We start from the raw sequence: 26,249 nt of genomic DNA, 5'->3' as shown, positions 1-26,249 counted from the left end.
TACGAGTCAGACCTTCAGACTATATGCATAATTTCCTGGGGCTTCCAGAAGGAAGGCGCCAATGTTGGGGGCTGCAGCTTAGATGGCAAGTTTTTAAACGTAACCTCTAATGTGCAACAATAACTCACTATCTGTGTGAGTCACACCAGGATGTGGGTTATTTGGCTGGCCTGCACATACAGATAAGCCAAAAGTAACATTATAAAAATAAGAACTGCTGATAAGACTGACAGAGCAGACTGTGCAGAACAGCTGGTCATTCAAAACCTTGACAAACCCAGATGCAACTCAAACCCACTTCCATTAAACTAGATTCTGGTGGTGGAAACATCTTCCACAATCCCTCTGAATGTTCTGATTACTCACGGAAGGCAATAGGACCAGATGCTACATCCATTAAAGTCAATGACAACACTCCCACTGACCTCAGTCAAGCAGGAGCAAATCTTAGAAGAATGTTTCAGTAGAGTGTTGCAGAAGGAGGCAGTGTAACCTAATGGCTAGAGCAAGTATCATTATAAATATCCAAGAAGTGTATAAACCAAAGCTAGAGAGGACTTATTTAAGCATACAAGGCAACATTTTTCAAAAGTGCCTATATGGCTTAGCAGCCTAAGTCACCTTGACTATCAATGGGACTTAGGATCCTAAATCACTTGGGCTCTTTTGAAAATTTGACTCATCCTGCCATTTTGTGAATTAAATTTATTTGTTAACACATTTACATTTAATATGTTTATGTTACTACTTTAAAACTATGGCAAATAAAAGCTTCTGCCTGTTCTTATTATCAGCCTGTTGTTAAGGGCCAGAATTTATTGTGTGCCTTCTGAACCAATGAACACAGGTTAGAAATATTTGTGGCTTGTTTGAACATAACACTGTTACCTTAAACTACCACGAACCTGATTAGACTACCAGAATGAACCTGAGACAACATGTGCTATGTTTATAGGTATAGATTACAGCGTGAAAACAGTGACAGTGGATAACAGCCAGGTAGCCCTGCAACTCTGGGACACTGCTGGGCAGGAACGGTGAGAAAATGTCTTAACTTTCTACTCTCCTACTCCGTGCATTTAGAAAATAGCAGCCTTGGGCTCAATCCTGCTCCCCAGAAGTGGGGAGAAATGGGCGAGTTCTCATTTAGTTCAATGGAAGTGAGAGCAGGCCTTTGATCCTTTCCCAGCAGGATCAATATCGGCTAACAGCGTGGGGTGTGTCAGGCAAACACTGCCAGCCTGTTGTAGAGCCTCTTAAAGAAATAGTCCCATAAGCTACTATTAAGGAGCGGAGCAGGTTGAAAATGTTCTGTCAGAAAGGTTTTTTCAACAGAAAATTACTTTTTAACAAAAAATGGAGATATTCACATACAAAATACCTTTTTCCATTTAACTGTTTCATGTTTTCATTGAAAGACCAAAAAAACAGAAACCATTGATTTTGGTTGGAAAAAAACAATTGCAATTTTCAGGTGCTGAAAATTGAAAAGTTTGGGTTTTTTTTCAATTGAAGCCTGAATAATTTTTCACACACAGGAGTGAGGAATTCCTGAAATGACACACCAGGTGAGGTTAGGAGGGCGTGAGGCATGGGTCAGAGCGTACGTGCTACCGCCGGTAGTGCAAGACCAGGAAGACAAGGGAAAGGGTCGGCAGCAGGATTTTTCCAAACGCTTACTGCACGTTTTTGTTTACTTTACCTTTTACTCATTGACAGTGTGAGTTCCATACATGGGATTGCCACTGAATGAGAAAAAGAATGAACTATTTAGGGGTAGAGAAAAAGGAGACTGATAAATCCAGAAAGCACTGAACTTGCTCCCTCGCCATATTTCACAGTACAGCTCAATTTTACCTTCAGATCTACACTGTACTCTATTGCAAATTTTGCACTCATCTAGTAAGTGGGATTGTCAGTGATAACAATGGAGGTTTCATGTGTAATATAAGTAGGAAGAAAATCCACTCTGCTTGTCAGAAAGCAGAAATGTGTCCCCTGACTGTAAATTCATATGTTAGCTAAGTAAATGAAGCTTTGGTCCTCCAGCTCTTACTCATGTGAATAAACCTTAGTATGGCAACATGGTGAGTTCTTTTTCCATCTCTGCCATTGACTTGCCACTTAAACCTTTCTCTGCCTCCGGTTACTGCACATTTGTAAATGAGTGTAATAAGCTTAACCACCTTTGTAAATTACTGCAAGATCTATCAATGAAAAGAGCTATAGATGTATTGGTCTTACAGCTCATGTGTATAATCCCGTTGACTTCAATAGGACTACTTGAGTGAGTAGGGATTACACATGTGAGTAAGGGTTGCAGAACTGGGCCCTGGATATAAGAGGATATTTGGCTCCACATGCCCATATATCTGGGGCTCAAACTGAGCTTATAAGAATACAAATATTCTATCTAGATCCCTGTGTATATATCTTCAATGCTGCAGGACTCAAGGGTTGGCGTACTGACTACTATACTTTAATCATATTGTCACATTGCTACTGCTCTAAGGCAAAGGGCTATAAACAGATTCTTGTTTGCAGGTACCGCAGTATTTCCAAGCAGTTTTTCAGAAAAGCTGATGGTGTCATTGTGATGTATGATATAACAGCAAAAGACACATTCACAGCTGTCAAACAATGGTTGGTGAGCATTGAGGTAAGAGGACATAGCTTTCAATCTAAACTACTCTGACCACATGCTCTAACTTCTTGAGGTGTTCCCTCCAGGTAGGGGTTATGGGCAGGTCAAAAAGGAGGAAGTAAGGTCCTACCACTTCTTGTGCTGTAGCAATTACTCTGTTATGTATCGGACTTCAGTTCACAGAGTTGCCAAGCCAGCTCTTTGCAGAAGCCCTTCTTTCATTTTATAGGGAAAAAATAGTCATTCTAAAATTTCAAGGAGTAAATCTCTTCAGTGGCCACCATTGATTGGATGTATGTCCATCTTTCCTGGTACCTGGCTTAATCTGAGGAAAAGAATTCCCAGCATGCATTCCTCTGCTTCCCATATCAGGACACATTTTATTAACGGTCATTCAACTGAGGGCTCCTTGGTTGTCATTGGAGTTGAAAGATGTGTCAGTGCAGTGATGTAATTCATAAGAGACAGTTTTGCAACTGCTACATCTTTAAGTTAGGAGATTTTAAATAGGTTGCTCATGTAAATCAATGGTATCCATAGTAAGTGCTGTAAAACTGGTTTATTTTATAGGATTCAGCTTCCTGGAAAAAATTCTGTGGAATATCTTGTTTTTCTCCCCCTGCCCACACCCAGTCATAGTCCCTGCCCTAGAGAGCTTTTTGTGACTTAAAAATGCTATTGTCTATTCAAATCTTATGGCAATAAGCACAGCATACTAACATATGAAACACTGTTATCTGTACTGGCTACTAGGTGGCCTCTGTACTTTGGAGTTAGGCCCCAGGGCCAGATTAACTCTCCTGTGGGCCCGGGGCTACTAGATTTTGTGGAGCCCCTGTATACAAGTCTTTTTCTTGATTTCAAACAAAATGATCACAATTATGGCATCGAGGCTATTAACGTTATACTAAACTTGCCTTTTAATTAACATAAAACCACTCTGGGGTTACATTTCAGTCTTAAAACATGTAGAATATAGTTAAGTTAATTCAAAATAGCCTACTTCTTACCTTAGAACAGCTGTTATATTAGTTTCTTTCTGGGAGAGATTTTGGGTGCAGGAGGGGGCTCCAGGCTGGGGCAGAGTGTTGGGGTGCAGGAGAGGGTGAGGGGTGTGGGCTCTGGGAGGGAGTTTGGGGTGCAGGAGGGGATTCTGACCTGGGGCATGGGTGGAGCATAGGGTACAAGGTGCAGGCTCTGGCTGCGATGCGCTTACCAAAGGCGGCTCCCGGCTAGCGGTGCAGCAGGGCTCAGGCAGGCTGCCTGCCTGCGATAGCCGCACGCCGCTCCCAGAAGTGGCTGGCTGCTGGCACGTCTCTGCATGCTCCTGGAGGGAGGGGGACAGTGTGTCTCCGTGCGCTGCCCGTGCCCACAAGCACCGCCCCCGCAGCTGCCATTGCCTGGTTCCTGGCCAATGGGAGCTGCGGGGATGGTGCTGGGGGCAGGGGCAGAACGTGGAGCCTTCTCACCCCCCACGAGGGGCTGCAGAGATGTGCCAGCAGCCGGCCACTTTGGGGAGCGGCGTGGGGCCACAGCATGCAGGCAGCCTGCCTGATCCCTGCTGCACCGCTGGACTTTTAGCGGCCTAGAGATCGCAATCGACTGGCAAAGGCTCCAGGATCGACCAGTCAATCGTGATCAATGGGTTGGTGACCACTGAATTGTATATAATTATGGATTTATTTTTGCAGGGCCCCCCTTAGCCTGAGGCTCTGGGCTGCAGCCCCTAAAGCCCTGCGTTAATCCGGCCTTGTTAGGCCCCAATTGTTCAAATACTTACCACTGTCAGTAGCCCTGACAACTGTGAGTAGCCCCATTGAAGTAAACCCAGTATTAAGTATTTGGAAGATCAGGCCCTTATTTAACATATTTTCTGAACAATTCAACATTTATAACAATTCAGCACATTAAAAAATAGCTTTAGAAGAGAATTTTAGTTTTGATAAGGAAATATGGTCTTCTTTTCAATTCTAATATTTTACATATTTGATTCATCTTGACTGACTAATTTTGGGGGATGTTGACTAGCGCTGAGTTCAAGACATACAGCCAAATCCATTGCCTTTAACTCAGGCAATGTGCATAGTTAATCCCTGGTGTACTTTTGGTAATATACTCATTCAGATAGTGTTTTACTTGGTAATGTATCTTACCACTTTTCAGAATTACATTTGATCAAATATATTATCTCCATTTACATTATGTACTTTGATTGGTATGATTGCATCCAAATGCAGTTGTGTTCATGCCTATCTAATTGGAAAAGTAGGGTCAGATACCTTTGGTTTTACGTAGCACAGAATTTCTTTCTTTTTTTTTTCTTTTCTTTTTTTTTAAATGTGTTTAAGTCTGAATGATTTCTGAGCTGTTCTGTTATTCAAGGGATGTGAAGGATGGTAATGCTTTTTTAGCACAGAATGTCTCCTTTATTCCTTTTGTCCAGTTCCGATGCCTGATATAGTTCTTCATAAAATAACATTTTACTTGCCTGATTCGTCTTCAGTATTTTCATGTTGGCACCTGGTGTGTCTCGGCTTTGCTTCATCGGTAATCATTTTTAAAAATATTTTAATGATGTTGACATATTGTGTGCAGTATGATGTAGTGTTCTTTGCTCTGCAGGAGGCAACTGGAGAGAATATACCTGTGCTTTTGCTCGGTAATAAAACCGACAATGAAAAAGAACGAGAAGTCCCTTATGGACTAGGAGAACATCTAGCCAAGGTACAGTATGGAGAAGGGAATCCATAATAAAACTAAAAGATGAACGTGTTTAGTGGGTGTTAGATTATATCTAGAAACTCAGAAATATAATTTATTATTTTTAAGAGGGCAATTGCTTTTAGAAGGGGAAAAAAAACCTTAATACTTATTAGTAGATTCTGGTGAACCATTTCTAGTGAGCAATTATTTGATTAATTTTGTCCCTTAATGAACTACCTGCAAAATGAAAAATGTCCTGCATTTTTTATTATTTGTAATTGTTTGTCAAATTATTTATCAGAACAACTTACAGCCTGTGGTTTTCCTGTGAATTGTAACTACTGATAATTATTACTGTGTGGTTAGTCACCTAAATCACATGGTGGAATTTCTGATCCATGACTGGATGATGAACTTTTAAACAGGAGAATAATGAATGATGAATAGTGAATGATGGGATATCTCCTCAGGGATTCTTTTTCCCTCCCACCATAGTGTAGACAATTTCTTAATAGATTGTCTTGTGGACACCGTCCTCCATTTACAATCCCATAACATCCCTGTGACACTTAGACAGCAGTTACTTCCCTGGAAAGTCATGATAGAAAATTATGTATTTTTAGCTTCTTTTACTGTGATTTAGTAGCTGGAAACAACAAGAAGAAGCAGCACTCTGTGGAGTACCCACAAGTGCTCTTCAAACCACCCATGATCCATGTGCCATAGTTTGAGAATCAGTGGATTTAGGATGACCAGATGTCCCAATTTTATAGGGACAGTCCCGATATTCAGGGCTTTTTCTTATGGAGGCACCTATTGCCCCCATCCCCCCTCCCGATTTTTCACACTTCCTATCTGGTCACCCTAAATGGACTAGCAAATAACAAGAGCACTTGCTTACACACAGATATCATTATTCAAATATTCTTGAATTCCATTTTTGCATGTGTAGTGAACATGAATTCATATGAATAACAACACCTCCAAAAAATTATCTACATGGAAATCAGTTGTCCAAATCTTCATGAGAAAATGAACTAAAAGGGGCAGAAATATGACTGAATCAAATCAGATATCTGATTCCACGAATATGTCTGTAAATACATTTTCCCATTATTCATTACTTATTCGTAATGGATTTACTAGTTTGTCCAAAATGCAATGAAGTCAATGGAATTATTCTGTATCTGCACCAATATAACAGAGCAATATTTGGCCCTGTGAATATAATTTAAAGAGTTAGGGCTATATACTACTTTTGACCTATACACAGACTGATAATAATACATTGCCATATATAGGTCTTGTGTTGTTATATGGCTTTTATTTTGTGTTTATAAGATGAAGAAGGGTGCTTTCTTATTTAGGGCCTGATCCTACTCCCATTGTAGTGAGTTACAAAATTCCCATTGACTTCAATTCCCATATTATCAGCCCCTTACTCAGTACCTAAAAGTTTCTGTATTTAGCAAATCTGTTTGATTTTTGTGTAAGAATCCAAAATGCAGGCATAATTTCAGACCCTGCAGGTTACTTTCTAGGAAAAACTCCAAGGTATTATTACTGTAGCCTTATGCAAAAAGCAAGTGATACATGAAAGGTAAATAGAGGGAGTGGGTGGCTATTTGTCATTTAGCTCTTTTTAAAAATGGGCAACTAGTAAAGCGAAGATGAATCATGCTGAGATGCAGAACTTGCAGCCCACCAGGTCATTAGCTGTAACGTGGCATGTAAGGAAATAAAATGTTTTACAAGAGTAACGTAGAACAATGTCAAATGAAAAATGGTAACATTCAAATGAATGAATACTCATTAGAATACATTGCTTCATGGAGCAAAAGTAAGGAGTGATCAGTAACAATTTGCCATCCGAAAAGCTGCAGAGATTTAATTAAATTATAGCAATTTGCTTGTTGAGCTTATAATAATTTATTTTAATGGATATTAATTACTGTTAAATGGCAATGTAATTCCTAGGAAACCACATATGACATCTCCATTAACAAATCCACTTGAGTTGCTTACTTACATGAATTACTTGTACGGCACTCAGACTACATTGGGTCAGATCCTCATCTGGTGTAAATCTGCACGGCTTCATTAACATCAAAGGAGCTAAGCCTATTTATACCAACAGAGGATCTGGCTCATTGTCAGTAGGTTTTCAGGAACGTTGATGGATCACATTTAAAGTACTGTAGGTCACATAGTGCAGCTCTCATTGCTTCATGAAACTTTGGTAATTAGCAGCCTGGAGCCTTACTAGCTAGATAATGTGGTGTAGAAATCAGCCAGAAGTCTTCCTGGGGATTCCTGCTGTAGGGCAGCCTTCCTGCAACCCCTCTAGCATGCCTAAGGATGCCTAACATTGCAATGTTGGCACACCAAAGAAAGTCCTATCAAATCCTCATCACATGAAAGGATTGTAGGATGCAGTGCAATACCTCAGGGAATGGATAAAGTGAGCTAGGCACTTCCAACGACGATAGGGAAGGCCCTGGTGGGAATGATTGGGGAGGAGGGGCAGCTAGACCTTGAGATAGCTGCTCCATAATCAGCAACATGAAAGAACAAGCACCTCAACATTAATCAATGCTGTCTGGTATGCAGCCTTGACATTGCAGAACGGGAGAGATCGCCTCAAAGAAAAGTACTCATGTTTAACATAAATCTGATAGTGTCCAAAATGCTCTCTCTAAGAAGGCAGTAGAGTTACTGTCACAGATCAGGGCAACTGCTCCTGTATTCCTCCTCCAGGGGCTCCCACGCTCAGGCTTCCAGTCATCCCCTCTCTTGGCCAGAGATAAGTCTCACTCACTCGTGGATGGGGTTTTTCCAGACTGCATAGTTCCCTGCCTACATTGTGATATGCCCAGCAAGCCAGACTGCCTAAAAAGGCCACTGTCTGCACTTTGCTTTCTCTACAGAGGCTATGAAGAGTTGTAACTGTCGCCAGTTACAAGTCACCACACAGCTCCTTCTAGGCAAGCACTTTTATTCGTAAAGTGAAAACATTAAGAACATAAGAACAGTCATACTGTGTCAGACCAGTGATGCTTCTAGCCCAGTATCCCGTCTCTGACAGAAGCAGAGTTAGAGGTTTTGGGTCACCCCAAGCATGGGGATACATCCAGTGGTGAGCTGGAGCCGGTTCGCACCGGTTCACTAGAACCGGTTGTTAAATTTAGAAGCCCTCTTAGAACCGGTTGTTCCGCGAGGGACAACTGGTTCTAAAAGGGCTTCTAAATTTAACCAGCCAAAAGTGGTGCCTTAGGCACGAACTCCACGGGTGCTCCAGGGCTGGAGCACCCAAGGGGAATATTTGGTGGGTGCAGAGCACCTACCGGCAGCTCCCCGCCCCGCGCCTGGCCCCAGCTCACCTCCGCTCCGCCTCCACCTCCTTCCCTGAACGCGCCACCCCGCTCTGCTTCTCCGCCCCCGCCTCCCTCCCCAGGCTTCCCATGAATCAGCTGTTCATGCGGGAAGCTGGGGCGGGCTGAGAAGCAAGTGGCAGCTTCCCGCTCAGGCCCAGGGAGGCAGAGCGGAGGTGAGCTTGGGCGAGGTGGGGGGGGCGCGAGGAGGGACGCCCATGCCACAGCAGGTAACCGGGGGGGGGGGGGGACGTGCAGGGGAACCGCTCCCCGCCCCAGCTCACCTCCACCTCCCTGGGCCGGAGCGGGAAGCCACGGCCTGCTTCTCAGCCCTCCCCGGCTTCCCGCCGAACAGCTGATTCGCGGGAAGCGGGGGGAGGGCGCGGAGAAACAGAGCAGTGTGGCACATTCAGGGGAGGAGGCAGAGTGGAGGTGAGGTGAGCTGGGGCTGGGCACAGGGTGGAGAGCTGCTGGTGGGTGCTCTGCACCCACCAATTTTTCCCGTGGGTTGCTCCAGCCCCGGATCACCCAGGGAGTCAGTGCCTAAGGCGCCACTTTTGATGTGATTAGTGGGGGAGCGGCCGCTCCCTCTGCTCCCCCCCAGCTACACTCCCCCACCCCTAGGAGCCAGAGAGACCTGCCGGATGCTTCCTGGGAGCTGCCCTAGGTAAGCACCCCTGGGACTCCCCACCTCGCTCCCCAACAGGTGCCTCTGGCTCTTAGAGGTGGGGTGGGCACCCACTACGGTGGCCCATGAGACCCTCCTGCCTGGATCTGGGGTCAGTCAGGGGACAGGGGAGGGGGGTAGATGGGGCAGGGTTCCTGGGGGGCAGGCATCAAGGAACGCGGGGGGGTTGGATGGGGCAGGACTCCCGGGGGGCAGGGGTGGGCAACGACCCCCTCATGGGGTGAGGAGGGAACCCATTGTTAAGATTTTGGCAGCTCATCACTGGATACATCCCTGACCATCTTGGCTAATAGCCATGGATAGACCTAACCTCCATTAACTTTTCTAATCCTTTTTTGAACCCAGTTATACTTTTGGCCATCACAACATCCTGTGGCAATGAGTGCCACAGGTTGACTGTCTGTTGTGTGGAAAAAGTAATTCCTTTTGTTTGCATTAAAGTTGCTGCCTATTAATTTCATGAGGTGGCCCTGGGTTTTAGTATTGTGGGAAAGGGTAAATAACACTTCTCTATTAACTGTTTTCCACACCATTCATGATTTTATTGACCTCTATTATATCCACCCTTGATCATTCCTTTTTAAGATGAATAGCCCTAATGTTTTTCGTCTCTTCTCATATGGAAGCAATAACATTAATCATGTCTGTTGCCCTTCTCTGAACCTTTTCTAGTCAGGCTTCCAGCTCCCAGCCATCACCTATCTTGATGACAAAAAACATATTAAAAATAATAGAAGAACCTACCTGAACATTAATAAGCTTACCAGAGATCACCCAACTCCAACAAGGCTCTGGCAGGAGTCAGTCCTTCAAACCCCAGTGAACGTTTTTTCTGTGGTTACAAGTTCATAACAGCCTTGGCTCAAAACAAGCTCACCCATGAATCAGTTAGTCTTTCCTTTATACAGCTTAGGCCTTTGATCTTCAGCCTCCGGGAACAGGTAATCAGCAGGCAAAGATCTTTTCCTTAGGATGTTGCTTCAAAAGGCAGGGATTGTTTTTGTTCTTGTTTTTTTGTTTTGTTTTTTTGTTGTTGTTGTTTTTTTTTTTTTTTTTTGCATAACCGGAGGCAAAGGGGGTGGGGATTTGCATTAACCTTCCCCTAGATATTTCCCAGGAAATCCATTTCACACGTATTGTCTCATAAATCCATTCTTGTCTGACACATTGTTCAATATAGTCCTTTGACCACCCCAGCCCACAAGAATACATAAACCTTTCCTTTAATACAATGGACCCCAAAGATATGTGAACTCAATTCAATAGGGTCTCCTGAGCACATTGCAGGAAATTGCCATATCTGTCACTACTGCTATCAGCAAAATAGAGAAAACACAAGTCCATTTGCCTTTTCTAGTAGATTTACAAAGAAATCTCCATTCAGTGAGTTTCACTGTAGCATGATCTCCTAATCAGTAAACAGTTCAGACAAACAAAGCTTTGCTTGCCTTCATTAGTTCAGGAGGCTATTCCACAACTAGACTTACAGGACAGTAACCACCAAGATCACTCCTTTTCTGTCCTTGTTTGTTGATTTTTTTCCCCCATTCTTTAGGTGCCTCCTTCTTTGTCCATGATTTTTCAAAAATAATTGTCAGTGGCATGATGCGTTCATTAGCCAATTCCCTTGATAGTGTAGGATGCATCTCAGATGTTTAATTAGACATAACTTACCTTCTGCTATGGAGGGTTTCCACTGTACATGCTGTCAGTGAATTTTCCCTTCAAAGTTCAAAGGCATGGCTCCTTCTGCTGCAAGACTGACTGCATCATCAAGAGAAGGATCTGTTTGTCAAAGTGATGAAGATGAATGATTAGCATCAGTTAGGTGTAACTCAGAAGCAGGAAGCCTGCTAAACAACCAGTGCGGCCCCTGGACGATTGAGATAAAACAGGAGCACTTAAAGACGATAAAGTCATTGCGGAGAAACTAAATGAATTCTTTGCTTCAGTCTTCACGGCTGCGGATCTTAGGGAGATTCCCAAACCTGAGCCATCCTTTGTAGGTGACAAATCTGAGGAACTGTCACAGATTAAAGTGTCATTAGAGGAGGTTTTGGAATTAATTGATAAACTTAAGAGTAACAAGTCACGGGGACCAGATGGCATTCACCCAAGAATTCTGAAAGAACTCAAATGTGAAATTGTGGAACTATGTAACCTGTCCTTTAAATCAGCTTCTGTACCCAATGACTGGAAGATAGCTAATGTAATGCCAATATTTAAAAAGGGCTCCAGAGGTGATCCCAGCAATTACAGACCGGTAAGTCTAACGTCAGTACCAGGCAAATTAGTTGAAACAATAGTAAAGAATAAAATTATCAGACACATACAAGAACATAAATTGTTGGGCAAAAGTCAACATGGTTTCTGTAACGGGAGATCACGTCTTACTAATCTATTAGAGTTCTTTGAGGGGGTCAACAAACATGTGGACAAGGGGGATCCAGTAGACATAGTGTACTCAGATTTCCAGAAAGCCTTTGACAAGGTCCCTCACCAAAGGCTCTTATGTAAATTAAGTTGTCATGGGATACGAAGGAAGATCCTTTCATGGATTGAGAACTGGTTAAAAGACAGGGAATAAAAGGTAGGAATAAATGGTAAATTTTCAGAATGGAGAGGGGTAACTAGTGGTGTTCCCCAAGGGCCAGTCCTAGGAACAATCCTATTCAACTTATTCATAAAGGATCTGGAGAAAGGGGTAAACAGTAAGGTGGCAAAGTTTGCAGACGATACTAAACTGCTCAAGATAGTTAAGATCAAAGCAGACTGTGAAGAACTTCAAAAAGATCTCACAAAACTAAATGATTGGGCAACAAAATGGCAAATGAAATGTAATGTGGATAAATGTAAAGTAATGCACATTGGAAAAAATAACCCCAACTAGACATACAATATGATGGGGGCTAATTTAGCTACAACTAATCAGGAAAGAGATCTTGGAGTCATCATGGATAGTTCTCTGAAGATGTTCACACAGTGTACAGTGGCAGTCAAAAAAGCAAACAGGATGTTAGGAATCATTTAAAAAAGGATAGAGAATAAGATGGAGAATATCTTATTGCCCTTATATAAATTCATGGTATGCCCACTTCCTGAATACTGCATACAGATGTAGTCTCCTCATCTCAAAAAAGATATACTGGCATTAGAAAAGTTTCAGAGAAGGGCAACTGAAATGATTAAGGGTTTGGAACAGGTCCCATATGAGGACTGATTAAAGAGGCTAGGACTTTTCAGCTTGGAAAAGAGAAGATTAAGGGGGGATATGATAGAGGTATATAAAATCATGAGTGGTGTGGAGAAAATGAATAAGGAAAAGTTATTTGCTTGTTCCCATAATATAAGAACTAGGGGCAACCAAATGAAGTTAACGGGCAGCAGGTTTAAAACAGATAAAAGGAAGTTCTTCTTCACACAGCACACAGTCAACCTGTGGAACCCCTTGCCTGAGGAGGTTGTGAAGGCTAGGACTATAACAGGGTTTAAAAGAGAACTAGATAAATTCATGGAGGTTAAATCCAATAATGGCTATTAGCCAGGATGGGTAAGGAATGGTATCCCTAGCCTCTGTTTGTCAGAGGGTGGAGATGGATGGCAGGAGAGAGATCACTTATGTTATATGTTATGTCATTATCTCACATTCAGGATTTACTCTGCCACATGGCATTTGCTGAGAAATCACTTCTGATTCATGCCAGTATCCCATGGGTGATTTCTCCTCAGACAAGATGCTGATGTGCCATAGGAGAGCAAGGGAGGGCCAGTGCCACTCACAGTCAGGCTCATGTGCATTATCCACATGCTGGTTAGATTTCCTTTTACAGGTCTAACTGCATTCTTATATAGAAGAACAAAGGGTGTTGCCCTGAGCTTATATTTGATGTCAAATTTGTATTTGTGTGACTATTAAGCTGGAAATTTCACCAATAAGAGACATGCTTTTCAGCTATCAATAAAATACAAATTTAAACCAATATTACTAATCAATCTTCCTTTCTTATCAGGCCTCGCTAGGTGCAGTATAATAAATTAAAATCATGACATTCATCAAAATGTAGAAAATTAAACACTGAAAAAACACACCGCTAAGGGCTCAAAGAAAACCACTGTGTAAACTGCAAAGGACTCCATGGAACTGACAAGAAATGGATGTTGGTTGTGTTGTTGTTCTGGTGACATCTTTATTTATTATCTAAGGTTTATCCCAGAACATAGGTTCCCAATTTTTCCCATAATCGGTGAGACTCAAATGACCAATTTGTATTCCTTTTTTCCTTGTATATCCCAATGTTTCCACGGTGCCTTGTAAAGCTAGACTGGCACATTATGCAAAATTGACTGAAATGGTCTTTCTGTCTGATCTAGGATTACAATTTAATTTTCTACGAATGCAGTGCCTGTTCCGGTCATAATACCCGTGAGTCAGTGCTTCGCCTAGCTAGGTAAGGAAAACATCTTTTGCTTTTTTAAAACATGGACTATTGTATGGGAAAAATCAAACTAGGTGAAATGAAGTCTGCAAAGGACACAATAAGAAGAAAATTCAGTGCAAGAAGATTTGTAAGTGAACGTAATGGATCCCTATCACAGATGACTGAATGGATTCTATTTGCTAAACTAATTGTCTCTGATAGGAACCAACCTTCTGCTGTCTGAATGCTATCTTGTGTCTTTTCAGTGATAGTCAACAGTGCTGATCCTGCAAGAAGCTCCAAGTGAACAGACCTCTGGAGCTCCACTGAAGTCAGTGGGGCTCTGCATAAGGAATAGTGTCCGTCTATGCAGAGTCAGTTGCAAAATAAGGGCTTCCGAGAGGAGGAATGTGTGTGGCAGCACAACACACAGTGACGGCTCCCAAAGGCAGACAGTGGGAATGCTGAGGAAATGCACACGGCCATAGACATCGCTATGCTCTTTAACCTGGTGCAGGGTGTGCTTCTCTCCCCCCCGCCCCCCAATGCCAGTTCAGTTCTACCACCTGATTGAAAGACTGAGGAGGATATTTTCAAAAGTACCTCAGGGATTCAGGAGCACAAATCCCACTGAAATTAAAGGGGACTTGTGCTCCTAAATCCTATGGGCATTTTTGTAAAGCTTCCCTAATACACTTTGAACAGGAGGGAAACTAATAATGAATGGCAGATATTGGAGACTGTACTTCCTGGCAGGAACCTTCAGGCAAATCATCATTCCTGCTGAAGTTTGTGAAACTTTGGGGATTTGTTGAACTTTTTGACCAGTGGCTGCAAACAATGAATAATACAAACCCTCCAAATAACAGCAATGGACTCCCTGCTTTGATTCACAAAAATATTCACAAGTTGCAAACGATCAGCGCTAACTGCAGCTTTCCAAGTAAACGAACAAAATAGATTTTGCAATACAGCAGCCTTGATTTTTGTTTTATGCGGTGTGCTCACTTCCTCATTAACTCACAAAACTCTGTTGCTTTCAATTCACCTCCCAGTCATCAGTGCAAATTAGCCATGTCCAACTGATGCTGTGGGGTTTTTTTCTTGTAGCTATTATTGCCTTTTCCTGAGCATACTTTCTTTTTGCATCTTTCCTAGGATTTTAAAGGAACAAGAAGATAAAGTGAAAGAAAAGACTGTTCAGCTCCTGCAAGACACAAAGAAAAAGTCTTGTTGTACCAGACTGTAGAAGACTAGGGTACATTTAGACAACAATCACACATCTTCTGTCACACTACAGTGCATCATCACATCTGCCTTACCTTCAAACTATGTCTTATCCTACGTTGTGAATGTAGCAACAGAAAACCTTTAAGAACCTACTGCACACTTACTTCTCACTCTTTGCAAAGATGAAGGCCTTAGGATTACTTAGATTGTAAAGGCTTCAAGGCAGGGGCCATCTTTTTGTTATGTGTTTCTATATCACTTAGTACTATGGGGCCCTGATCCATGACTACCGTGGGGCCACGATCCTAGACGCTACTGCAATACCATGAGCCACGATCCTAGATGCTACTGCAATACCAATAAGAATAAGGAATCTACTTAAAATAGGAAGCTAATTCTCAGAGGGCCTAATCATAGACACTCTTACTTGAATAGCCCTTACCTTTTGAGTAGTCCAGTTGGCTTCAGTGGGATCGCTCATATAAGGTTAGCGTTTGCAGGACTGGAACCCTAATCTTGTAGCCTCAAATCTTGGTTCCATGTTGATCTTCTCTAGTTGTATCTGGTTTGGGTTTTTTTTAAATTATTATTATTTAAATTTTAAGCACAAACAACTAAATGTAAAACTCTGTTTTAAGGTTTTGAGTGTCAATATACAAGAGTGAAGGAAAGAAATACTCAGGATTCTCAGCGTAACATTAACTCATCCACACTACACATCTCTAGTATGTTTATTACTCGTGACGCTGTTTGCACATGGAGCCTCATTGTGGGCCCATAACTCATGCTGGGGTGCCTTTACATGACTCAGTGATTCCTGTGGGACTATTCATACGAATAGGTTTTCACCAGTGCCAGTGTGGGTTTTACAAATGGCCTATACAGCAAGCCAGACTCTTAGATGTCACTGGCAGATGGCTGTTGTATCAGACTTATGGCTGACACAACTCCTCCCTGTCACAAGGCTCCATCACAGAAGGTTTAGCATAAGATAGTCCAGGGCCGAAATTTTTGAAGCTGTCTGCCTAAAGTTAAACTAATGTGTTTGGAGAAATTTTCAAAAAGCATCCAAGGGACTTAGGAGCACAGACCTCACTGAAATTCAGGGGGATTTATGCTCCTAAATTCCTTAGGTGCTTTTACAAAAATCCTCACTATGCACCTAAATAAATGCCCTGATTTTCAGCGGTGCTGAGCAGCCAGCAGCTCCCTTTGACTTTAATCAGAGCTGCTGGGGTCACAACACTTGAAAAATCACACCCTTTCTGTAGGTGCAGGCCCGCCGACAGCAATTCCGGGGCCCAGGGCAGAACAGTCAATGGGCCCCCCCGCACGCACAAGCCTGACATTTGGGAGGTGCTGCGCCTGCATTGGCTGGTGCTCAGCGAGCTCCAGCTGCACTGCTGGGCGTGCTCTTCCGGCATGGCCAGGGCTTCCACATGCCCGCCCAGTAGGGCTGCCAACTGTCTAATCACGCAAACCCAAAGACCCTTGCCCTGCCCCTTCTCGGAGATCACGCCCCATCCCGCCCCTTCTCTGAGGCCCCGCTCCCTGATCACTCCATTCCCCCTCTCTCTGTCGCACACTCTCCCCCACCCTCACTCACTTTCACCAGGCTGGGGCAGGGGGTTGTTGTGCGGGAGGGAGTGTGGGATGCAGGCTCTGGGAGGGAGTTTGGATGTGGGAGGGAGTGAGGGGTTGGGCTCTGGGAGGGAGTGTGGGTGTGGGGTGTGGGCTCTGGGCTCGGGCAAGGGGTTCAGGTGTGGGAGGTGGTGCAGGGTGCAGTCTCTGGGAGGTAGTTTGGGTGCAGGGTGCAGGCTCTAGGTTGGGGCAGGAGCTTTGGGTGCAGGAGTGGGTGCGGGGTGCAGGCTCTGGGAGGGAGTTTAGGTGCGAGCTCTAAGCTGGGGCAAGAGGCTGGGGTGCAGGAGTGGGGCAGGGATCAGCGCTTACCTCAGGCGGCTCCCGAAAGCAACCAGCACACCCCTCTGGCAACAGCTCCTTGGCGGGGGGCCCAGAGGGTCTCCACGCGCCGCTTCCCACAGGCACCATCCCCGCAGCTCCCATTGGCTGCAGTTCCCAGCCAGTGGGAGCTGCAGAGTCGGCGCTCAGGGCGGGAGCAGCAGCGTGCAGAGACCCGCTCCCCAGGGGCCGCAGGGACATGCCGGCTGCTTCCAGGAGTGGCGCAGAATGAGGGCGGGTGGGAAGCCTGCCTTAGCCCTGCTGCGCTGCCAGCATCGGTGGCAGCCGCTGGGGGCCCCCCAGGCTCTTTAAAATTGCCTGGGCCCCTGGGTAATTACCTCTTTTGGGGCCACACCCCTCCATCAGCGGGCCTGTGTACGTGCCTAACTTTAGGGACCCATCTTAAAATCTTGGCCTAGAACAACACACTGAATTCATTTTTCCCTTTGGACACCCTGGCAGAATATGAATGAAATGAGAAACTTCCAGCAAGAATCTGAATCATTCCTGATGGTATTCTTCTGCGTTGCACACAGAGCGGTACTTCTATGCTTTCAGGAATTGATGTAAATGTGGATAAGCTTGCACAGAAGAAACAGAACCTGTCTCGGTTTATTTTATCCATAGAACAGAACAAAACTGAAGATTGTTTGCTATAAAAAAGGAAGATGATTTAAACATTATATTTTCAATCCATTTTCTAACTTTCAGATATTTTTTCTGAAAAAAAAACTTGAATAATAAATAGATTTGAAACCAATTTAATTAAAAATAAGAGACTGTGCTTTTATAAAAGACCAAAAGGCTAAACACTAGTTGTATATGTAGCTATTTTATTTTATTTTTTGAATAAAACCTTTAAAGTAATTCAATATGCTGTTGGAACGCCTGTCTCTCAAAAATATTCATCTAGACGCCAGTCACTGGAGAACAGGAGTTTGCAAACTTTTCCTTAGAGCAACCCCTCTCTCCATACGGCAAACCCACTTTGATACTCTCCCAAATAACTTAGGCCTAGCCAGAACGTCTCCTTCCATCAAGATGGGATCTAATTCCTATTTAGCACTGTGGGATGGGCAATATGGTCCATGCAAGCCTTTCCCACTCTGGTGGGTCATGACACCCAGGTTGCGAATCCCCACTGCAGTGTTTAACAACTGAAATACAATGAAGAAGAGCAGCACAAGATTCCAAATGAGGGCAGGCTATTTCCTGGGCTTCCCAGGGTTATGTCTTTATACAGAGAACCATTTTCTGGAGGTCAGCTATTGTGGGGAAGGGAGACATTACCGTTGCACTGGGTACCACCCACATCCTGCTTTCTGTAACCAGACCTTAATGTCTTTTATCCAGTTTCTGTTAGACTCGGAAGGGTGGTTTTAGGTCCTGACTCCGATCTCATCAACGCTGGCTTTTCCTTTGTGTAGCTCCAGAATCCGGCCCCCTAATTTCTGGTTCCATGAAGAGCAGACTTGTCTCAGAGGCTCCACAGATGGGGGTGGTCTCTGAGGTAGCCTGGTGCTATTCCTCTAATGCTTTAAAGGCTAAGACAATATTCTGGTACTGGGGCAGGAAGCAGTAGGGGGAGCAGAGCACAGGTGTAGTGGGGCCTCTGCATCTACTTCTATTCAGGAGGCCAACTTGTTGGGGGTAATAACAGTATCATGTGATGAGAATGAATTGCTGATTCAGAGTCCTTGACTCCAGACCTCTGCAACACTTCAGAACACTTCTGTTACTGGATTTTGTTAAGTACTATTTATTTTCTTTCTTCCATCAGACATTTACTACTAGTCATTGTGCCAGATTCATCCCTGGAGTAACTATTGATTTTAATGGAGATCCTCCAGGAATGAATATCAGTTTGTGTTCCCTGGGTCTGAATGATGCTGAAACCTCGTGATTGAGACACTCCACTGAGGAAATATTTGTTACATTGAGTGAGTCTGATTCTGATCTCACTTCCACTGGTGTAACTCCATTGCGTCAGTGGAGCTATTCCTGATTTACACAAATGCTCAGTAAGAGAGATCCAACTCAACTTGTATCACTTCCCATTGTGGTTAACTGACAAGAGACAGTGTGATTGACAGTGTAAATGAGAAGTGGAGTGCGTCATTTCAATCTGTGTGAAAGCACTTGGTATTGATTGATCCTCTTCATTTACAATATATGTTATCAAGAGCACTTTAACTGCAGTGCCAATAATTATGGAAGTGATGTTTTTATATGCCCAATCCTAGGTCAGAAGAATATTACTCCATCAGAAAGCATTAATGAAGAGTTCCACTTCATCGTCATCACTAGCGGGAACCTGCTTTATAAAGTAGATATATGCAAATACAGCTGATTAGCAGCACCTTCCTAAACTCATCTTAGACAAAATGGAAAGATGCCCTTTTGATCTTTAAAATGACAAAACTTACAGGCATGAGTACTTGCAGTTTTGAAAACTTTAAAAGCTAGTACTTCAGCCTAGTTAAAGCTAAAACATAATAAACTCTGTTAATTTGAAAGGGGTAAAAAAACTGACTCCCCAGCTGGTCATGTTAGGATTGAATGGATTTCAATCGTTTTTTCATTCCAAGAGGTAATTTCTCCAGGTTAAATTTAAGGGGCATCGTGACCAGGCAGTCGTCCCACCCAGTGGTTAGATTCTGCAGCAGCAACCTCACTCAGGGGCTGGGAGCAGGGGAACTTGGGCCATCTCACTCTCCAGGGTCTGACCCAGGGGCGGGGGTGCCAGAACACAGGGGCAGGGGCTATGGGGACATGACCCCATCACTTTTTACTGGCCGTAAGGGCGAGTGAAGGGGGAAGGGGCGGAGAGCAGTGAGCGGGAAGAGGAAGGGGGAAGTGGCAGCACAAGGGTGGGGGCTTAGGGGAAAGGGTCATATTACTGTAATAAGCTTTGTACAAAATATGCCTTGTAAGGTATCCTTTGAAACTTGCTGGTCAATAATAGCATGGTGAAATGTATATAGCAACATTATATATAAAGTTATGAACATAAATGCACTTCAGGCATGATTTCAGCTTACCAGACAAGTCTGGGGAGTAGATAAACCTGTTTCACAAAGACAAAGGACAAGCTGATGCCCCAGCCAGGTGTCATGAAAGCTGATGGGCCATCACCCAGGCCCACCGACAGCAATCCTGGGCCCCAGGGAGAACAGTCAATGAGCCCCCTAAAAAGGGATGGCTGAGGTTTGATGTGTGCAGGGCAAGCTGAAGCCAGGCCCCACACTGCTGCTGGCCCAGCCCCTGCGGACGAGTTTCGTCTAACATTTGGGAGGTGCTGCGCCTGCACTGGCTGGTGCCCAGCGAATTGCCAGGTGCACTGCTGGGTGTGCTCTTCCGGCATGGCCAGGGCTTCCACATGCCCGCCCGGATGCCTTCATCACCGCTGGTACCACCCTGCGTCCACCGAGGAGCCCTGCGGCCCGTCCGGGTGATTTAAAAGGGCCTGAGGCTCCCAGCCACCGCTGCTGCTACCGTGGCAGCGGTGGTGGCCAGGGGCCCCCAGACCCTTTTAAATCATCCAGGGCCCTGGGCAATTGCCCCCTTTGCCCCCCACTGTCAGCGGGCCTGCCATCACCTAACAAGTGGCCATTCTTTGGCAAGGAAGCAGGACCAGGAACAAACAGATCTGCGTCTTAGCAAACAACATAGTAAACCTCTCCCCCACCAGACTACATGTCTCAGCTGGAGAGAACTTCATCTAAGGGTCCCACTCAGGAAAATGCAACTGAAAAGTGACTGAACTATAAAAGTGAGGGGCAAAACCACATCATGTTCTCTTGCTGTCTCTTTTCACCTATGAAGACAAAAGAAACTGCCGTTGGACTTTGGAAGCAGATCCTGACGTAAAACTTGATCAGCAATGCTACTGAAAACCTGTGGAGCTTTCACTTTGAGCCAAGTCTAGTTTGTTACATTTTGTTCGTTTAGGAAACATTTTATCTTTATTGTTCTTGTAACCATTTCTGACTTTAATGCCTCATTACTTGTACTCACTTAAGTTTATTTAACAAAAGCAGATAGGATTTTGTTTTATTCTTTATAAGGTGACCAGAACGCAAGAGTGAAATATCAGGACACATTGGTCGAGCTGGTGGGGGGGTGGGGGGTGGGGGAAGAGAGAGACACAGGTGCACAGCCCCGACCAGAACCAGAGGCACATTGGTCCGCCTGGCCCTGTGCTACCAGCATGTCCCTTCCTGCCCAGCGCCCCCTGGATCCACTATGCCCAGAGCCCTCCTACAACCCTTCCACCACAAACGCACAGTGCTCTGCACACACACACCCCACCCAGCGCCCCTCTGCCCACAGCCCCACCACAGCTGCCCAGCACCCCACACAGAACCCCCCACTCACTAGTTTCCCAATACACACAGATTTCCCCTCCCATTCTCCCTCCCAGTGCCCTTCCCCACAGCCCCACCACCACAACTACACAATGCCCCACACAGACCCCCACTGCCCAGTGCCCTGACACACACTGATCTCCCCCACTTCCCAGCACTCCCCAACAGGCTCCCACTGTCTAGCACCCCAAAACACAAACCTCCCCCACTGCCCAGCGCCCTCCACGCTCTCACAGCCCAGCACCCCCCACAGACCTTCCAGACACTCACCATCACACCCTGCCCCCTTCCCTGGCCGCACTCACCAGCCCTACTGGGAGGTCTCTGGCTCCTAGGGGGAGAGTGGCGAGGGGAGTCTCCAGACTCTCCACATGCTGCACCTGCCACCAGCGCAAGCTCCGTGGCTCCCATTGAACGGGAAAAGCACCAAAGGGAACTGCTGGAACCACGGAGTGGGGCTTGCAGGCGCTGGCAACACACAGAGCCCCCACCCCCCACCCTAAGAGCCAGAGGGATCTGCCAGGGGGCTAGGTGGGGAGTCCCAGCAGGGCTCACCTGGGGTGGCTCCCGTCCCGGGAAGCATCCGGCAGGCAGGTCCCTCTGGCTCTTAGGGTCGTGGGTCGGGTGGGGGGGGGGGCAGAGGGCTCTCTGCCCACTCCCAGTGCCTGCAAGCCCCACCCCTGCAGCACAAGGCGCTCCTGCCGGTGGGCAGGTGCCGGGAGATGCCCCAGGAAGCAGCGAGTGGCAGCACCGCGGCTGCGGTCCGGATGGTCTCGATATTGGGAGAAAGGGCATTCTGACCAATGTAAGGTCGGGACAAGTCCCCTACAATTGGGACTGTCCCGATAAAATAGGGACATCTGGTCACCCTAATTCTTTAATCAAAACTAATCCAATGTTGCAAACTGTGTGGGTTACTCCAGTTAAGGTGGCAAGTTGTTGTATATTGTTCCCTGACAGGGACAATGGACCTTTGTCATCTGAACTGTCCAGGAGAGGGCTGGACAGTGTAGTATAGAACAACACATTTTTAGGGAAGGTCTGAGATTGGGAGCATGTTGGAGTCTCCCTGCAACTGATAACTAAGGCTGGTGGAAACCAGAGAGTGACTGAAGTGTATCTGGCAGGCTGCAGCTACACACAGATGCTCAAGGTGTAACCTGGATGCTGGAAGGCTGTTTGTGAGCAACCATAGTGGGAGCTACAGCAACAAAACATAGTGAGGCACCCCAAAATTGCAGCCCAGGGGTGGTCTGGATTGCATCCCAAAATGTCATCACAGCATCTTTTGTTTTCTTCTTCAGGCAGTGGTCTCTCATCAATTCTTCCTTGAACTTGCTCTCTGTTGCTAGTAGTCCATTTATTATAAATACTCTGGGGAACTCCTTTACCAGACACAATTTGGGGAAAAGAGAGGCCCTAATCAGAAATTATCAATATGAAATACTATCTCTACCAAGTTAAAGTAAATCTCATCATGTGTGATGGATGGTTAGTGCTTCCTTCACAATGTGACAATTCTCCAGAGCCTTACTCCATTGTCTTGTCTGGGGTTTTTGAAATTATTTTCTTAGAAAGATGTTTATCTTTTAGGGGAATGGATCTCTAATAACTAGCAGTCAAGTGTCTTAATAAACCCTACTTGATATACCCCCCATGTTATTTCCACAGTCAATATTTTTCTATCATATATTTAGCATCTTACATTGAATTTTCTCACAATTCTCTATTCATCTGGTTTAATAATAAAAAAAAAGACCAAAAATTCAGCCTCCTATTTAGACCTGTAGGGCTAGATTCAAAAGAGGAATGTAGGTGTTGCAATACCTAACTTCTAGGCACCCTGCTGCCTAGTGGAATTCACAGCCCTGAGTTAGGTGCCCAGACTCCCCATAGACTGTGTGGGGAGGATTCAGCTATGTTTACACTATGAGCTAGGGATGTGATTCCCAGCTCGAGGAGACATACTTGGGTTGGCGCTCCTTAGAACTAGTAGGCATAAAAGCAGTAGTGTAGCTACTATGTAGTGCTGTGAATTCTGGGCACCTAGCCAGTGCCATTGCTTGCCACGGCCCGTGCTAACCCTGCTACGCTAAAAGAAAAGGAGGACTTGTGGCACCTTAGAGACTAACCAATTTATTTGAGCATGAGCTTTCGTGAGCTACAGCTCACTTCATCGGATGCATACCGTGGAAACTGCAGCAGACTTTATATACACACAGAGACCATGAAACAATACCTCCTCCCACCCCACTGTCCTGCTGGTAATAGCTTATCTAAAGTGATCATCGCTAGCTCAGATGAGAGCTAGTGCGAGCACGTCTACCCACGCTGGGAAGCACGCCCCCAGCTTCAAGAGCAGACGTAGCTTTAGGCACCTAAAAGAGGGATTCCCAGAAGCTAGAAGCTGAGTGGGAAGACATCTAGCCTAGCCAATAGGAAATACTGAGGAGAGGAGTAGGGCCTAATCCCCTCCCTCAAAGGAACTTTGGTGTCTAACTCCAATTTTACTGAAGCAGGGACTGGACCTTGCGTCGCATCCCTCCTGGGTGAGCGTTCTATAGAGGCCATAGAGTCAGCCTCATGCTCTCCGGCCCAATAAATATTTATATAAACAGGAGAGAGCCCTCCCTTTCCCCAGAATAGCCAATAGCCCAATGACACTCACCTGAGAGGGGGGAGATGCGGGTTCAAATCGCAGCTCCAAATCAGGTAGAGGAAGGATTGGAAGCTGGGTCTTGCATCGTGTTTCCTCGAAGCTGTGCAGTTGTGCGGCCACCCAGGAGTGAATCAAGTGCCGTGCGCTTCGTTAGCAGAGCTGCGCATGGCGGTGTGTGCTCAGGTGCCCCTCCCTCCGCTGCTCTGCTGCTGCATCATTGCTCCTGCCCTCTGCCTTGGAGCCCCTGGCCAGCTGCTCCTGGGACCTTCCTGCTTGCTGTGCAGGGGCCGGGGGCTCTGATGTCCAGGTATCCCCTGCCCCTGTACCCCAACTCTGCAAAGTGGGGGAGGGGAGACAGGGCTCAGGAGCAGGAGAGCTGCTGGCAGCTGCTGTGGTTTGAGGTTTCCGGTGAGTGCCTTAAAGAGACAGTACACAGTCGCTCATAGACTTCCCCAGCAGCCAGCACACACACACACAATCTGTGTGTGTGTGTGTCTCACTCTCTCTCACACACAGATTGTGTGTGTGCTGCCTGCTGGGGAAGTCTATGAGAGACTGTGTACTGTCTCTTTAAGGCACTCACCAGAAACCTCAAACCTTTCACGCTCACCTCCCAACACATACTTCTGTTGTTGTTGTTACTACTTGGTACTTCCTCCAATGCACATATATTCTCTGCAATTTTATTCTGACACAGTGCTGTTTGCCTGGTCTATGCATTTCATAATTCATTTTATTTCTCTTACGCTTAAATTTAATTCTTTGAGTAGTGAGTTCCAAAATGCCTAACCTGTCCTGGCTGGAGTAATTATCCCTATGGTAACGGCGGTGTGTGTTCAGGTGCCCCTCCTCTCACTGCTCTGCTGCTGAATTGCTCCTGCCCTCTGCCTTGGAGCCCTGGCCAGCTACTCCTCGGACCTTTTGGCTTGCTGTGCAGAGCAGGGGGAGCGGGGAGGGGGACTTAGGGGACTTTACCAGTGGCAATGTCGGCACCTTCAAGGTTAGGTGAGCAGTGGTTTTGCGAATGTCAGTGGTGCCTAAATGTTGGACTTAAGAGCCTAAAGTGGCAGTTAGGTGCCTAAATCCCTCTTTTCAGAGTAGCAGCCATGTTAGTCTGTATCCGCAAAAAGAAAAGGAGGACTTGTGGCACCTTAGAGACGAACAAATTTATTTGAGCATAAGCTTTCATGAGCTACAGCTCACTTCATCGGATGCATGCAGTGGAAAATAGAGTGGGGAGATTTTATATGCACAGAGAACATGAAAAAATGGGTGCTACCATACACACTGTAACCAGAGTGATCAGGTATTACCAGCAGGAGAGCGGCGGGGGAGGGGAAGGGGCGGTGGAATCAAGGTGGGCCATTTCCAACAGTTGACAAAAATGTGTGAGGAACTGGGGAGGGGTGGGAGGATAAACATGGGGAAATAGTTTTACTTTGTGTAATGACCCATCCACTCCCAGTCTCTATTCAAGCCTAAGTTAACTGTATCCAGTTTGCAAATTAATTCCAATTCAGCAGTCTCTCGTTGGAGTCTGTTTTTGAAGGTTTTTTGTTGAAGAATTGCCACTTCTGGGTCTGTAATCAAGTGACAGAGAGATTGAAGTGTTCTCCGACTGGTTTTTGAATGTTATAATTCTTGACGCCAGATTTGCGTCCATTTATTCTTTTACACAGAGACTGTCCAGTTTGGCCAATGTACATGGCAGAGGGGCATTGCTGGCACATGATGGCATATATCACATTGGTAGATGTGCAGGTGAGCGAGCCTCTGATAGTGTGGCTGATGTGATTAGGCCCTATGATGGTGTCCCCTGAATAGATATGTGGACACAGTTGGCAAAGGGCTTTGTGGCAAGGATAGGTTCCTGAGTTAGTGTTTTTGTTGTGTGGTGTGTGGTTGCTGGTGAGTATTTGTTTCAGGTTGGGGGGCTGTCTGTTAGCAAGGACTGGCCTGTCTCCCAAGATCTGTGAGAGTGATGGGTCATCCTTCAGGATAGGTTGTGGATCCTTGATGATGCATTGGAGAGGTTTTAGTTGGGGGCTGAAGGTGATGGCTAGTGGCTTTCAGACTGACAGAGCCAGAAGAGTACCGAGAAGTTACCTACTACAGGACAGGCCCAACAAAGAAAATAACAGAATGCCACTCAAGGCTTAAAAACATGCATTTAATTCATGTGGTGCAACTTTGTGTGTAGACAGAGCCTA

At 45.4% G+C, this 26,249-nt stretch overlaps 1 protein-coding gene and 1 long non-coding RNA gene across 5 annotated transcripts in view; one reads left to right on the top strand and one right to left on the bottom strand.

Annotated features, from left to right (window-relative positions):
• CRACR2A (calcium release activated channel regulator 2A) overlaps positions 1-17,829 on the top strand; it is a 93,369-nt gene extending 75,540 nt beyond the window's left edge. For 2 of the 3 annotated variants that reach the window (XM_075120783.1, XM_048823504.2), the window contains exons 14-18: positions 956-1,037; positions 2,545-2,659; positions 5,267-5,368; positions 13,778-13,854; positions 14,983-15,523. In XM_075120783.1, the coding sequence (XP_074976884.1) occupies positions 956-1,037; positions 2,545-2,659; positions 5,267-5,368; positions 13,778-13,854; positions 14,983-15,073 (467 nt within the window). In that variant the 3' untranslated portion in view covers positions 15,074-15,523. Of the gene's footprint in view, positions 1-955; positions 1,038-2,544; positions 2,660-5,266; positions 5,369-13,777; positions 13,855-14,982; positions 15,524-17,475 lie in introns of those variants that run through there. The other variant, XM_075120796.1, reaches the window with a different exon arrangement.
• Positions 9,414-24,374, bottom strand: LOC142069506 (uncharacterized). 2 transcript variants are annotated; one of them, XR_012665347.1, is made up of 3 exons: positions 24,049-24,374; positions 15,497-15,616; positions 9,414-11,191 (listed from the first exon to the last, which is right to left on the bottom strand). It is a non-coding gene; the product is annotated as an uncharacterized LOC142069506 (long non-coding RNA). The 2 variants fall into 2 exon arrangements; XR_012665348.1 differs by lacking the exon at positions 9,414-11,191 and adding an exon at positions 14,803-15,031.
• Positions 24,375-26,249: the final 1,875 nt, after the last annotated feature.

This window comes from Caretta caretta, chromosome 1 (genome assembly GCF_965140235.1).
Source record: "Caretta caretta isolate rCarCar2 chromosome 1, rCarCar1.hap1, whole genome shotgun sequence".
Taxonomy (NCBI): domain Eukaryota; kingdom Metazoa; phylum Chordata; order Testudines; family Cheloniidae; genus Caretta; species Caretta caretta.
The sequence above is the reverse complement of the archived record's forward strand: the minus strand, read 5'-3'. Positions and strand labels throughout refer to the sequence as shown.